The sequence below is a fragment of the Argiope bruennichi genome, chromosome 9 (assembly GCF_947563725.1).
Source record: "Argiope bruennichi chromosome 9, qqArgBrue1.1, whole genome shotgun sequence".
NCBI lineage: Eukaryota > Metazoa > Arthropoda > Arachnida > Araneae > Araneidae > Argiope > Argiope bruennichi.
The window spans coordinates 73,122,209-73,138,941 of record NC_079159.1 but is presented as its reverse complement, the minus strand read 5'-3'; the positions used below and the strand labels follow the sequence as shown (position 1 = coordinate 73,138,941).

Here is a 16,733-nt window from a genome sequence, read left to right as displayed (position 1 = left end):
CAATTTCTCTGGGAAGGAAAATAATACGACAGGACATCGGAGCGGCAGTGCCCATGTCACCACTTGGCAAACTTAAAAGCTGGCGAAAAGTTTTCGGCTTTGGCAGTAAAAATCAAAAACGCGCGCTCCGGCTCAGGTTTTAAGAAATGCGCCGACTAATTAGCTTAGCAGCTTCCCCGTATGACACCTGAATTCTAATTAATGGCCCGTTTATGGCAGGTAGAGGATTAGTTTTGTGGCCTGACGCCTGAATGAACGCTCGGAAAAGCCTATATTCTAATCCTGCCCACCATCCACCCCCCTGGTGCATTTTCATTGAACGAATACGCAGTTCTGGAGAAACGAGCTAACACACCACCCCTTCTGCATCCATCCCCAAGAGCTCTCTTGCTCTGCTCCCTGACTCTTTTAAAACAGGGAAAAGTTTTCCAGGGCGTCGCGTGTAAAAGTTTTCCTGAAAAATGTCGTTTAAATGGTTCTCGAATACGCTTAAAATCGTCTGCGATGGTGGGAGTTGTGGGGGAGAAATATGGGGTTGGGAATAAGTACACGAGATAAATTTTCGAGAGGAGGGGAAAACTCTTAAAAGTGTTTTCCTGGAATTTTTAGAAATGAGTTCAAGTATACTGACGTACGGTAATGCGTGGAGATGTAATGCCATCGAAGGCAACAGAAACCCCAAAGAAAACTACGAAATATTTCTGGAGTTATTAAAAGTTCTCAATTGCACATACAGAAACTATAACTGAAATATACTTTATTAATAGAGAACCAAATGTATGCGCTTCAATAAAATTAATTGAGAAAAGAAATATTTGCTTGTGAATTTCAATATTAACAACAGTATTAAAAAAATGGCATTTTCATTAATTCAATGGTTTAATACCTTTTTCAATTGCACTTCCTTTCGATTATATATCTATGGTTGATTCTTGAAAAAAATTTCATGAAGCCTAATTTCCTCCTGCCGAATATTATTTTAAGGCTTAATTAACTTTATTAATTCATATTCTTGAAGTTTATGAAGTCGTTTTATTGTTTGAAATGTTGTAAGAAATAGTGACGGAGCGAAAAACGACGGCAGCATTTCCATAAAATGGGGATATTGCTTTAAAAAAATTGATTTTATTTTAGTGTATTTAAATTTGAGTATATGACTGACTTTTCCTTGCCTCAATTATCATTAACCAAGTCAAATATCAGAAACAGAAACAAAGCGTCAACAAACAAATATATCAAACAAACAAAACTCCACACACAACAAAAAATAAATTTAATTTAAAGCCTAAAATCAAAGGACACAAAACAAACTCCAGTGACTGTTACATAACAATACTAGCTGGCCACGGCATTTACTCGTGGACTTTATTTCTTTAACAAAAAGTTCGTTTATTTATTTAGCATATATGTAAGAAAAAGCACAATACATGTAATGTTGCTTCTTATGGTTTCTGAATTCTCATATTCAACCTTTTAAAGATGTTTTAGAATCTTCAGTCCCAAGTTGGATAGTAATTAATTAATATTAAAAATTTCGGATAAACAAACAGTCTCACTGTTGATTGCGTGCATATGAGTAAAGCTTATTTGGCAACATACATCATCATTTGGCATCTCTCAAATTTGGCAACATACATTTGGTCGTGGAACAAATATGAAATGATAAGTTGATACTAATAGAGATGAAACTTAATTGTTGAATATGAATTGATAAGTTGAACTTTAAGAAATTAAACAACATAAACATTTTTAGATCTTAAATATTTAATACTTTTTATTTTAACATTTCAACAAATAATAATCGTAGATCTCTTAATATTAATTGTCACTTAAGAGCTTTAATAGTTGTAAAATTCAGATAAATTCCAAATTAATGTTCTCGGAACAAAATTAAACAAGCAAACGGAATACCAAGCCAATTATATTTTTGAAAATATTTTCGCTGTGTTTATTAATTTAATGTGGAAATAATTTTATTTCGTACATTCATACTGAATTAGCAGCCATAATATTCAAGTCTTCTTTAATGTTTAATCAAATATTTCAAATCCAGTATCTTGAATTTTAAGCCGCGATGATAAACAGTAATTTTTAAAAAGGGGGTGGGGGTGGTGCAATTTGTCAAGTTAGAACAATGTGTCGGTTGACACTTTTTTTAAAAAAACAAGTCTTTGAAGCTTGCATGATAAAGTATGTAATAATTCAATAAAAATTGAGAAATGTATCGAGTGAAATAAAATCTTATTCAGTGAGCTCAATATAAAAAATAGCCCTGAAAAAGACATATGATAACTCAAATGAGACAATGAAAGTGCTTTGAATTGACACTGGATAATTTGAAAATGCTAAAATATGAGACAAGATTAAGGCAAACAGCAAAAGAAATAAAAGCAAAAATGAAAAGTTCACATAAAAGTACCTAGCATTGGTAAAAGAAGCGAGTGAGAGAGGCGATTGTACAGTAAAATAAGGTAAATATTTCAACGGAAAAAATGTATTGTTATCTATTGTGCTTAGATTAATTTTGAAAAATTGATTTAGAATTGAAAAAATTTTGATACAGATATAAACTTTAAATCACAGGAAAGCTGATTTTTTAAGTTTTAAGATCATGTAAAAATAATTATGTGCAATGATATTTTTCAAAGTTATGGCAGAAAAACGTAAATTACTTCCATTTCTCCCTCTTTTAATGTATTTACATCTCTTTATTGCGTTATATTAATGAATTATTGCATTTGCATCCAAGCGAAAATACAGATCGATAGCTGGCTAACACTTCGACAGATGTCGTTCAAAATCTGATAAGAATCTACATTTTAAATGCTAAACTTGTGAACCAAATTTTATCTTTCTAGTTATTTACGATTTGCAATCATCGAGTTTACTTTTACTCGAACAGCAAGACAAATTTTCTCTGAATGAATTTCATTCAAAATTTGATAGAATCTAAAATGTTAGTCTAAAGTCCATATACTAAATTCCATTAGCCTAGATCAAAGTATTTCTGATTTATCGTGTTCACAAACAGACAAAATTTAAAAAAAAAAAAAAAAAAAAAAAAACGTATTTTTTGAACTCAGATAGGTTTGAAGTGTGGAAATTCGTCAAAATCAGAGGTTCAAAATTTTTTTTTTCACAATTACAATATTTTTTCTATATTTCATATACTAAAAAGTAAAAAGCGGGAAATGTAAGTGACAGATGAAGAGTAAGAAAAGTAAATGCTAAAAAGGCAATTTCTGAAAAAACGCAGCGGATACTTAATTGAATCCAAAATTTTTAAATTTCTACTTCCATTTTTTTTTATCGCCTTTCCCCAACCCCTGTTCATCACCGTCTTTTTTTTTCTTTTTCTTTCTTTTCCCTGTCGACTCTATCTTGATCCAAGTCTAATTATTATGCTGGATTAAATATATATATATATATATATATATATATATATATATATATATATATATATATATATATATATATTCCTCCATGATAGAAAATTCAGCAGTTTTCTTTTACTTAAAAAAAGAAATGGCATTATTTTTCTTCTTTCTATTCATTATTATTAACGGATAAACAAGAACAAGTATTTCTATTAAGCGAGGACAAAAACAAGCTTCTCGCCCCCTTATCAAGAAGTAAATATTTTTCGTTGATTGCTATTAGCCACAAAAATATATATGTATAAAGAGATTTTTCTTTCAAATCTTTGACATGCCAAATAATAATTGATTTGGAACAGCATCCCTCCATGCTCCAGTCTTCTCTTTATTCTCCCTTTTGAAACGAATTCAGAAGAAAATTGATTCTTTTCCTCCTCCTAATGGCATATTTTGTCTCAGTAACTATTTATTGGCTTAAATTAAATTTAATGCGACAGTTGTCGCTAGGCAACCAATCTTCTTATTTTTTCCACTGCAAAAATTTCACAATTATCTTACATTTTTCAGCAAAGAACGGCTTGTAATTAACAAAATTGGTATTTAAAGGTCTCAAATTACTTTTTAAATGTATCTAAATTAATTATATTAGAAGAGAAAGGCAAGCATGAAAAAAAAAAAAAAAAAAAAAAAAAAAAAGAAAAAAAAAAGATGACTTTTAGTTGTATAATTAAAAATACGCGGAGATGTCAACAAAAATTGGAAAAAGTTAATAAATAAAATATTTTAAATGCAAATCTTTATAGAAATGATTTTTTGAAGTATTACAGATAGAAATATTTATACTCTTATCACAGTTTTTTAACTGCAAAGTCAAAAAAATCAAGTAGAGAATAAAAATGCGAGAAAATTAAATATCGAATCAAAACAGAATTGATGTGTAAATATACATTATTAATTTAAATAATAAAACGTTAAAAACTTAACAGTTGTATGAATTGAATAATAAAACTATTCTATGATTTACAAAGACCAAAATGCGATAGAAACCACGTCTCCAAAGAGATAGTGCGCGTGAATCATTTCTTTTGTTCTGAATTACTAACAATATCAATTCAGAAAAGCATCTGTTAAATGGAACCGGAACCTAAACATTTTTAATTTAATGCATTTTTACAAAGTCTTTCAATTTGTTGGTTGGGTTTTATGACACAAAATCTAGTTTTGGCCACATTGCGCCAAACTCATGGTAAAAAGAAAATCAAAATCTAGATCTGGCCATATTGCGCCAAACTTATGATAAAAAATAAATTTAATGCATTTTTACAAAGTCTTTCGATTTATTAATTGGGTTTTATGATATAAAATCCAATTTTGGCCATATTGCGCCAAATTATGGCAAAAACAAAGTCATATATTTCATACATCCTTTGATGTTGGTCTAAATCAGCAAGAAACAATATGTTGGAATCCTACCAGTTTTATAATGTACTAAGCTTTTAAATATACTGATTAAAGCTATCATTTAATAATGATTGAACATACATAGAGCAGCTTCACTTCATATACCTATAAAGAAATATTAGACGATGACAAGCATAATTTCAGGCTGCACGATGATAAAAAGCTTCGTTTAGAAGGAAAGGACATCGACGAAAAGAAAAATTAGGCTCAGGAACTAATATATTTCATGTCAAAGTTAACATTGATCATTTCAGATTCCGTGTCGTCAGAACGCCCTGTAAACAACTTAATAACAGACAGGAATAGGAGTAATAATAGAAATAAAAAAAAGAAAACGTGCAAAAGAAAAATCCTAGAGTTTTGTTTAAAGCTCTCCCCACTTCTCACAGGGCGTGAGAAAAGAGATTATACAGCTACGAATTTAACACTCGTACATTAACCTAATTCGTCTTCACGTTGTTTCTGTCAACCTCTAAGAAATTTCATCTCCAGTTAAAGGAGAGGAAAAATGAGAGACATTTCAACGAAACATTTTTCAAGAATACAGAAAGGGAAGGAAGGAAAAAAAATTGGCGAAATTCGATGCTGCACGGACGGGGGCCTCTTTTTCCGAAAAAAAAAATATCCCCTTCATCTTTTGCTAACATCCACACAGTGAGACTCGCGCCGACATCCAAAAGTGGTGCTCTGTCTTTCTCTTATTCGCTGGCGATTACTCAAAAGTAAAAACTCTCGCGGGGGAAAAAATGGGGAAAGAAATATGGCTACTCGAACGTTGCCATTCCGAGATGTTATTCTAGCTTATATATCTGAATCAGGAGCAAAATAATAAGCCCCACGAATTCTGGGGAATAGTTGGGAAAGCGTCATCTTTCGTATCGTCTGTCAATGAAGATTTGGAATCAAATTGCATATGAAAAGACGTGTGAAGCTTTTCTTAGTAAATCTATATAATTTATTTCTAAATATGTTTGACGACTTTAATAACTTAATTTAATAATTTTTATAATAATTTCACAAATTATTATAAAAATGTCATGGAAAAAACAAACATAAAAATTAATATCTTACAAGCAAGTTGTGATGATTGAACAGAACAAGTACAGAAAGCATGGAACCAATGCCAGTTCTCACATTATAATTTTGGTCAAATTCCTATTATGAAGAGACTTGTATAATCAACAGTGCTTAGCTATTGGTTCATAAGAGGCATAATTTAATTGTTTAAAAAAACATTCGTTAAAAATAGACTCGTATGATAAATTACATTTGGGCCTAGGTCATAAATGTAACAAACTTAGTCGAAACACCGAGAAAAACAACTAAAAAAATATGATGACACGTATAGAGGTATTGACAGCCCGCCAACAGCTTCCTCTATTAATAATCAATGCAGAACACTGAAATATTTAGATGCAAGTTTAAAAAAAGTCCGTCTTGATGTAAAAAGACAGAGAAGTCATTTTCACGTGGTTATCACGAAAAATACGCAAAAAAGCTATTCATGTATAGGTACCTATTCCTTTTCTTCAACATGCCCAAATTCATATCTGATTAAGTAGTAGTACATTTAGATAAATGAAATGATTCTGTTATCGCGAGTTCATGTTAAATTCATATATTTTTAGATCATAGCATTACCTTGCGTCCAGGAACCTCGACCGTAGGATCATGACGGCTTCGCATGTGCTCTGCTTGAGCTGCACTTGGATGGAGTTGAACTTCTTGTGGATGATCTGCACCATACGCTCGATCTCCTTGGGGGTGATGGGACGCGTGCGACTCTGCTCCCGCAGGAGGTTCATCACGTGCGTCGTGAACTCGTTACACGCCTACAAAAAACAAATAAGATCGATTAAATTATCTTTCAAAAAATTTATTAGGAAGAGTAACAAAAACTAAGATGCTTTTGTGATATCCCATTGCATATGTATGTCATAAAAAATGAACTTTATTTGGATCTCCTCATCTTTGTTAGAAATACTATCTTTCGACACTTCTTATCCTACCATCATTTGTATAGACATAAATATACATCAAGTTTCATTATTGCCTCCACTGAACACTAAAAAATATCGTTAGTATGATGTATGATCCACGGACATCATCTTTTCCTAATGGCCATGGAATTTATGAAAAGATAACTTGAAGAAACATAGCCATAATTAGTTCATGTATAGAACTGACATTGAAAAGATAAGATACCAAGTTAATGTCGTTAATGGAGATGCTAACGGCAATAAAATCAGTACAACTTCCACCCAGTTAAGCAGAATACCCAAAATTTATCAAGGCCCAGATTACACAAAGCACTTCTACCTAAACTATATCATCTTTACATTATGTACATATTCTTAACTGCCCATTTCTCACGTGAGGTGCGTTCGGTTCTGCCCAACCACTTTTGTATAACAGGTACTAACATTTATTGAAGAGGGGGGAAAATCACACCAGCAATCGCAGTTACAGAAGTAAGCGGTCGGGCCCACCCCTACCTTCCATTTGAAACTCAATTGGATGAAGGATCATTTATCACTCCACTCGAAACCAAAACATTAAGTTCTGCGGGTGCCCTCTAATAATAGGAATGGACACAGCCTACCCCCTTTTCAATTTCATCTTTTCCCCCTGACATTATGTGTTTAGTTTAATAGCACAATGATACTGATTACGTCTTAAGAGGTGTCATTCCTTGGATGCAAGTGATAAGAAGTAGAAATGATTAATAATGATTTTTTTCCCTCCAGAAGAGCGCTTTTGGAAAAAGCATTACTTTTGTTTAATGGCGAAGTAAGTAGTGGTAATGGTAAGTAAATAATGGTGGCCGGTCGTGCAGTGTCATTGCCGGTGCAGGGGATACTTAAACCACGTCTGATTTATGGCAATTCTTAAGCCGAGTGCTTTTTCGTGCGTCTTTTAAAAGAACTTAATTCCCCCGCTTGGCGGCTGAGGTAGACGGTAGCCAGCGACAGGGGTGGTTAAGAACCCGAGATCTCCCGACTATCATTTTTCATGGTAATGTAAAGAACTGCTTTCGCAAACTTTCCACGGGGACATCTTTTTTTTTTTCTTAAATATATATATATATATATATATATATATATATATATCCCAGAAGAATCCACCGAAGATGGACAGCAAGCTCTATTTTATCAATATTTTCTCCCAGGAAATATCTTAAAACTCAAGCTAAAAATATCAGAGATAGGACTTTGAATCGGAGAAATAATAGTAAATTATTTCATTGAATAAAAAAAAAAAAAATGTTCTTGTACCATGTTAAATCATTTAGGATATTAAATGATATTTTGCCGAAGGTTTTATTTGAATGAAGTTTAAAGATAATACAATTGTTGAAATGCAAGCCATCTAATTGTTGCCACAAAAAGCTCACTATTTAAGAAGATGTCAAAGCAGAGGAAGAATTTTAATGTTAGAGTAGGCATGCTACTTTACATTAAAAAACAAAACAAATTAATATTAACCTAAAAACGTTATAGCGATTGGAAACTTATTAGTTAAACAAAGATGCTTTTTACAGAGTTTAAGCTACAATGATATAAGTGCAGATAAGGGGACAAAATTTGTGTTCTCATGGTGCGGCATCACAACTTAAAAACTTTTTTTTAAAATTCAAAATGGAATATAATAAATAATTTCTCATGTTTGATTTATTTTTATATCATTAATAATTAACCAAAATGACAATACTATTATTATATTTTTAATTTCATGAAATTCTGACCAAATATGAAAATTTCATTTAAATTTAAAACAACTTTCAGGGGAAAAAATTTAAGTAAGAAAAGCAATAAATTACTATGTTCTGACAATTAATTATTTAAATCCTAATTTACATAACAATTAATTATGGTTTGTTTATTAATGTGAAATTTAAAAAATGATATAGAAAATTATTGAAAAACATATATATATATATATATATATATATATATATATATATATTGCTTACTCAACATATTTTTGCCACGTCGTTTAAGAGTGAAATTATGAATAGATAAATTAGTAGCATATTAAAAATGATAAATCTGAATATAAGCCGTGACTACATTTTTACCGCGGTAAACCACCAAAATGAAGATATAACGATGAAAACTATTCACCCTATTTCATTCTGATGGTAATGATCAGATTTTTAACAACCAGCATCGATTTCCTTCGGCATCCCTCTTTCAAAAAGCCATTAGCAAGAGAGAGAGAGGAGCAGTACTGTCCAATTTGTCTCGGCAGAAGGCAAAAATTAATAATGGTTCTGGTGGCCTGACCTCTAGCTCAGAGCGAACAGAGGCAGGTCTTCGGGTTAAAAGATATAATATATATATATATTAGATGTCAGAGACAAGGACATCACTTAAAGCTCAGCGCAAAGCTGTCATTAAGACAGTTAACGCCGTCCGCAGAAAATCTGGTATGACTTAAAGACTTTCGCTGGATACTGCATCCGCCCATTTCGCACATATGTCATGGAATTTTCAGGCTCAGTGACGTCCACGGCCACCTTCTCTTGGAGACAAAGTGGACCAACGACGGGATGCTAAGGAAAGCTCTTAACAGTATAATTGCATAATTCCGAAAGAACGTAGGATCTTTATGGACTCCATGTAATTAGAGAAGCTGGAAATGACCATCTGGGAGGAATTTCACCAGTGTATATGAGGGGAAGAAGGAATGATATTAAAATCATCTTATGATGTGACACTTTAAAACATATATATATATATATATATATATATATATATATATATATATATATATATATATATATATATATATATATATTGTTTTGTTATAAAAGGGCTTATAAAGTGTGCAAGAGGGAATTGGTAACCTTTCTTATATGTATTCAAAGGACTACTTATTTTTTACAATGAAATTTTCGGCACACCCTTTAATATCAATGCACTGCGAAGCTGCGAATCAAAATTAAATACAAGACACAGAAATATTATAAATTGATAATAAGTCACTGACATATTTTTTTTTAAAATTAAAAGTGGCCAATTTTAACTCTGTGACAACAGATATTTTAATTATAACAACTGATTAAATATAATTTTTTTTAGAAGTATCGTCTCACAAACTAAACCTTAGTACAAATATTGAGCATTAATAAACTTAACTTGCGGAATGCATTTCAAAACTGAAAGTAATTCATCAATATTTGATACAGTGTGATGATGCAATTAGATTTTTAAGAAATAAAGTGCCTTCATTCTAAATGTTATTGAATTAAATTAAATCCCCTACAGCAATTAATTAGGAGATACTATTTATTTATAAAGTAATACTGCACAGAGGTTACTTGATACTTTACCTTATGATTTTACGGATGGATTCATTTAAATTTCTCACCCAAACCAACCTCAGGAAGTTTTAAGGTTTGACGCCATGATCTAACAAAAGCGAAGGAGCTAATTTCACTTCCGCTGATATGACACATTCGAAGGCGAATGCAACTGAAAGTCATTGGAGAAATTCCAATAATGCTTCAAACCTTATTGAAGTCGAGCGAACAGAATTTCCCCTCTCGGACTGAAACCACTGTTTCACGGGAAAGGGGCACAGCGCGGGACATAAATTCTGTCGTCATGGCAGAGGGGACACTGGAATCGGTAGCGACAAAATTACAAGGTTTCTGTGTCTCTGCTGTGCGCGGTATCGTAATTAATGGCGACCGCTTCAATGGGTTACCTAGGAGACAGCAGGGGGGTGGAGGGGGTGGAAGAACACCGAGGGGTTAATTAAGATGAGGGAGGCTCGAATGAAGGAGGGGGTACCTCTTTCCACCCCCTACAGGCCATGTCTTATTCCTAAAGGGCACTGTCCAGTCGCGAAAGGAATCCATATAATATCTGGGAGGCAAATGATAACTGTCCCGCAGAAGATGATCTGTCTCCAGAGGTGACATCTTGGTGATGGGAACGAGTGGCAAGCGAAAAAGAGGAAAAAAAAAAAAAAGATGAAGAAAGAAAAGTGGTCGAGGAAGAATTATTATGTCTATGAAGTGTCAGTGCCCGTCCTTTGTATGAGATGGAGCGGTTGTAATGGAGGGTGTTATACAAGAGATGCAGGAGAGGAGTGTTCGTAAAATCTGGTACTTAAGAGAAGATGCAGTGGTAAAATAACTCATTGTTAAATATTAGGTGATTAAGGAATTAATTCAAATTTTCAATTAAACAGGGTTAAATTTGACTTCTCAAAACAGTAGGTCACTAACATAAATTAAAAATACACTTTTACTTGCTCATAAATATACACAATAACAGTCAGTTCAAACGATGCTACTATCACATGACAAGTGAAATTGGACAGACCATTCAACATCTGAATACACATTATCTTAAGCCATGATGTAATATCAAATCGCTTTTGCACCTACATATTACGCGAAGGATTTCCAATTGAATTAACGCAGAGAATTTGATGTGTATCACATGAATAAAAGTTAATTCTACTATTCTTTGAGGGTTGGTCAGTACCTATTAGAAATCATGTCATACTTTTTTAAATAAAAGCGATTGAAAATTACATCATGGAAAAGCAATGCAAAAAAAGAGAAAAAAATCTAGTACAGTTCAAAATAATGATCTTCAGATGAAAGGCAACGAAAGGAAAGATACGGATTAGAAATAAAATTATATATTATTCAAAGAATTTTAAGGACACTAAACCTTGAATCACTACATCTTTTCCGTAAAATTTAACCACTTGCATACATTAAAAGACGATGCATTTAACCCTCTAGTTGCGTCATTCTTCAAAATCACTATTTAGATGCGATGCTTGCAAATAAGTTCAAATATTTTTCAAAGGAAGTGAACTGATACTATATATTACACGATAATAATATAATAAAAATCTGCAATCGTATAAATAAACGCTCTAAACTGCGAAAAACGCGGGATGCAACAGAAAATGGACTGATTGCCAATTCGAGTTTCTTTATAAACTCAAATTCGACAGATTTTCATGAAACTTGAATGAGCTCTATATAATTTTGTAACTTTTTTTTGTGCAGAATATTAGCAAATGCATTAATTAATGCATATTCTAGTTGCAAAAGACAGTATAAACATTAACTTAAAATGCTACACAAAATGTAAGTGACCAGGAACGTTAAAAAGTATAAGCAATACATCGATCGGTTTATAATCATTACCTTTTCTTCTTCTTGACATTGCATCACTTCTATCAAACATTTTAACTTGCCACTTAAACACTTACACGAAAGCATCAAAGCGGGCAATTTTGAACGCATACCCTCCCCCTCCTTCGCCCAGACAGAAGCAGAAATTATCCCCCCTCCCCAGTGCGAAGTAGGCACAATTTGCGATAATCATTTCTACGCCGTGCTTTCTCTATATAGGATATACCATCTATAAAATACATAGATGAGATGAATATACAAGAGTTAGGTTTATCGTGATCGAATATAATAAACCAATCACAGACGGAGAAAATTAATGCCAATTATCCCGCCTTAAACACTGCTCAAAACACAGGAATTAAACGGATTGCCATTGGCCGCCATCTTATCTAGCCAGTTTTTTCTTTTTTCCCAAGGCCAAAACCAAAACGTAACAGTAACAATAATAACGACGGTTATACCTAAGAGTATTAAAGTGGGAGAGGAAAAAAAAAAAAAAAAAAAAAGGGGACCGCAGCAATCTCAAATTATACGTTTTAACAGCCTTTTCCATACTTGTAATTTCGGAGCGAATTTTTATCTGGTTCTTTTTACCATGGGAACGCAGAAACGGATCGAGGATTACGCAAAAAAAAAAAAAAAAAAAAAACCAACAAAGAGCCGAGGTGAATAGTTTTTTGGAGAAACATAATAAGCGTAATGGCGCCAAATCTGTTCTGTAAAAGAGCTCGAAAGCAAACCGAGACCTTTTAAAATCGTTTGTCTGATTGGAGTTTAACATAATCGATGGAATCATTTTCAGAAACTGGTAGCAGTTAAATGCCTTTTACTAAACGCGCCTTCCATTTCGCTGCAGTCCACGCCTCATAATTAATTATGTCTCGGACAACAGGATTTTAAGCACGAAACAAAATCGATTTCTAAATTAAGTTGTTTTTTTAATTTGCAATTAATAGTATCTGATGTCAGGTGAATATTGACGAAATTGCATGGAAGTATAAAAAGTTAAACATAGCTTTAGGTTTAAAGTAGGTAATAATATGATACGCTGTTTTGAGAATCCCAAATAAAATACTATCAATATGTAATTAACAGGGTCGATATGTAATTAACAATTTGTTGAACATAATTAAGTAGACTGCTTTGTTTTTTATATTTAGCTTTAAGCACTGCGGTGGTTCTTCAGAATATTAAGACAGTTTTATTTAAATCCATCATTTGTACGCAGATTTTGGAAAGAGCATTTAATTTTTTCCGTGATTTGCATTTAATTTTTTATCTTCTAACGTAAGGGGAAGGGAGGTACTATTTCATTTAAGATGACGAAAATAAGTAATGGAGATTTAACACGTTCGCTTCCATGATTGATGCCTATCGTTCGGACCACTATCTAATGAGATGCTTACTTATTTGCTCTCTTCTAATTGTAGTAGAGAAGAAAATATCTAATTAGATAGTATGAATGAATCATAAGCAATTCTTGTGTTAAAACAAGGAGATATAAACTAAATATAAGCTTGCTCCACTCGCATCAAATTCTACATTGACTGAGAACTTTTGCTGTCGCGCGAATGTGAGTGATGTTCAACATGTTAAACAATCTACACTGGTGAGCAAAACTAAAGCAACAATGTAAATTTTAGACAGGTAGCTATGAAATTGAAGAAAAGGAGTTATTGCGATCAGTACAAAGGTGATGCGTATGCAAATTCCCTTGCACAAAACATCATAAGCGACGTGAGTGTATGCAAAATGCGTTCAGTTGGCGCGCGTAGCTCAAGACTACAAGGAAAGGAAGATCGGAGGCGCAATCAAAGATATTCGCTGCAAGTGCAAGTGAACTCTTTCGTGAAATATGGCTAGAAGAAATCACCTGTACGACTTCACACGTAGAAGAATGATCGGAAAGCTGGAGGAGGGGCGCAGTTTGACGAGTGTAGCTGAAGAGTTCAGAATCAACAAAGTGTCGTTTCGCGCGCTTGGAAATCCTTCCAAACCATAGGTACAGTTGTTAGAAAGGTTGGTGGTGGCCACCCTAGGAAAACAACTGCAGTGGGTGACCGATATATCGTCCTACAGACGAAAAGAGCCCGATACCAGTCAGCAAGAGTCACTGATCAGCAACTGTGTACACCAACAGGGTGACAAGTTTCGCAGTTTACTGTGGTCAGACGCCTTCACAAAGGTGGCCTATCCACACATCGTCCTGAATGCTGCATCCCTTTGAAGGTTGGCCATCGGTGACACCGTTTAGAGTGGTGTAAGGAGCACAAAACTTAGACATCTCATCAATGGAGTCGTGTCCTCTTTACAAATTAAAGTCGTTTCAGTGCCACAAGTGATTATCAGCACCAGTTGATTTAGAGAGAGGTCGGGATACGGTTCCAGCCCAGTAACATCAGGAAAAGAGACCGCTAGGATGGTCCTGGAGTTGTCGTCGAGAGGCATTATGCTGAACAGGCAGACTGAACTCCACGTTTTCGACAGAGGTTCTGTAACCGGAGATCGCTATTGTAAGGAGGTGATCCTTCCCCCATGTGCGTCTGTGACCAGATTTCGTTTTTATGGATGACAATGCACGTCCACATCGGACTGCTGATGTTCAGCAGTTACTGGAAAGTGAAGATATCACTCGAATGGATTAGCCAGCATTGTCTCCTGATTTAAATCCCATAGAACATGTGTAGGATGCTTTGGGGAGACGCCTTGCGTCACGATACATTCTCCGGGGGGCACCCAAAAATTGAAACAGAGGCTGATTGAGGAATAGGCACTCTTACCTCAAGAACTGTTGGACAATCTGGTGCTGACTATGGAGAGACGGTACGAAGCAACCATTGCAGTAAGCAGAGAACATATCCCATACTAAGGAACATCTGCTTGTTGTTCTTCGTCTTAGACTGACAATCATGTGTAGCTATACTACGAGTTCAATAAAGTCTTTTTTTTTGTTTGATTCCATTCCATATTACATTCTTTGCATTCATTTTTGGGCAACTATGCTTTCTTTATCGTTTAAGTACTGTCTCTTATTTCTGAATTTCATGTCTCTCAGATGATTTCTCGTAGAGTTATGGTAAAAAAAGCACCTGTTTCTTAAGTTTTGCACACCAGTGTATACTGTAATATGTAAATCTAATTATGCCAAAAATCTGTAGAAATTATTATTTAATGGAATTATTAAAATAATTTGATTGACGAGTTAAAATGTTTAAGAAGATGAAAAATGCTTATAATTAAATCAGATTCATATTGTCTAACAAAAAATGTTTTTAACTGTCGAAACATAGCAATAACCGTTAACAACAACAGATAAAGTGTTGCACAAGATTACAAAACATCTCCTAAAAACTTATAAAACACTATCAATAAATATCTAAATTCTAAACGATAGAAAAAAAAAATTCTCTTATCACAACGAAATGATTCCAAACTAATGAGGTGTTAGATATACGCACTATTAAGAATCATCCATTCTATTATAATAGCTTAGCTGCAAGGCAGGCGACCTGCGTCTAGAACAACACAACGATCGCACCTGAGCTAAGTAGGATTTAAGAACTATATAAATGCAGGCGATACCACCATAACTCAGACAAACAATCGGAATGAACCACGCGACCCGTGCATAATTTAAGGATTACCTTCCAGCCTAGCGAATTGTCTTTCGAACGAAAGTGCGTAAGAAAGGGAGGGGGGTTGGGAAAGACAACTCCGGGCGACTTGTTCATATGCTGCTTGTTTATTTATAATTTTTTCCTTTTACTTTTGCCTCTTGTGCACATGAAAACTATGTTTCGCGTACTGTGCGGGTGATGCAAGGAGAGGGAGGGGGAGCCGTTGAAAATGACTTGCTGTTATCTGTCGCAGTAACTTCAATAAATCTTATCGTTTTATCACTGTCTTCAAGATTTCATCTTATCTGCGACCATAAACTGGCATGACGGTCGTAAATAGCCACGGACGAACTAGCTTTTTTTTTGTTTATGAAAGCCTTCGAGGAATGTTCGCTCTTCATTCCGCTGAGGATAAAAACGCACATGTTCATTTCTGGAATGGACTATTAAGAATCTTTTTTTATTTTTATTTTTAAAAAAGTAACTTGATCGGACAATATGGACTCTTCTAAATCGAGTTTCAAGATCTCTTTTCGTCACCTTCCAGCAAGTTCTTCTATTAAAATAATTTGTAGTTGCACTAGAATTTACGAGTTAACCCTTTTTAAGGGGTGGTAAATATCTTATCACTGCCTTAAAATATCTTGCAAACATTGTAGCACCAAAACTAACCAGAAACGGGCGAAAGTCAACATGGATCATTCAACATGTAATGTTCCAGTGCAGTTCCTTGTTTTATGTTGTTTCAAATTAAAAATAATGCATTTGGTAATGTACATTGTATTTGGTTTTTCTACCACTTAATATATTTTTATATATTAAGTGGTATAAAACCACTTAATATAATTAATATATTTTAAATTTTCAAATAATTAATAATAAATGGTTTTAAAAAATGTATATTTGTGAAATTATTTGTAATTCATATTTTTCTATTAAATAAGTCAGTAAAATGTCATAGTTTGTATTGTGTGGTGGTAAATATGTTACCACACCTGTTATAAACAACAGCCATAGCAAAATAAAAAGAAATTTGTGTGTCATAAATGAGCTTTTATATCTCTAATTATAGCGTAAAATATAAATTTTGAAAGAAAGCGGCTTGTACCC

The 16,733-nt window shown here is 33.6% G+C and overlaps 1 protein-coding gene across 2 annotated transcripts in view; it reads right to left on the bottom strand.

Annotated features, from left to right (window-relative positions):
- LOC129983799 (homeobox protein extradenticle-like) overlaps window positions 1–16,733 on the bottom strand; it is a 307,248-nt gene that overhangs the window by 28,609 nt on the left and 261,906 nt on the right. For both annotated transcript variants that reach the window (XM_056093436.1, XM_056093437.1), the window contains exon 4: window positions 6,480–6,670. In XM_056093436.1, coding sequence (XP_055949411.1) covers window positions 6,480–6,670 — 191 coding nt within the window. The remainder of the gene's footprint in view (window positions 1–6,479; window positions 6,671–16,733) is intronic.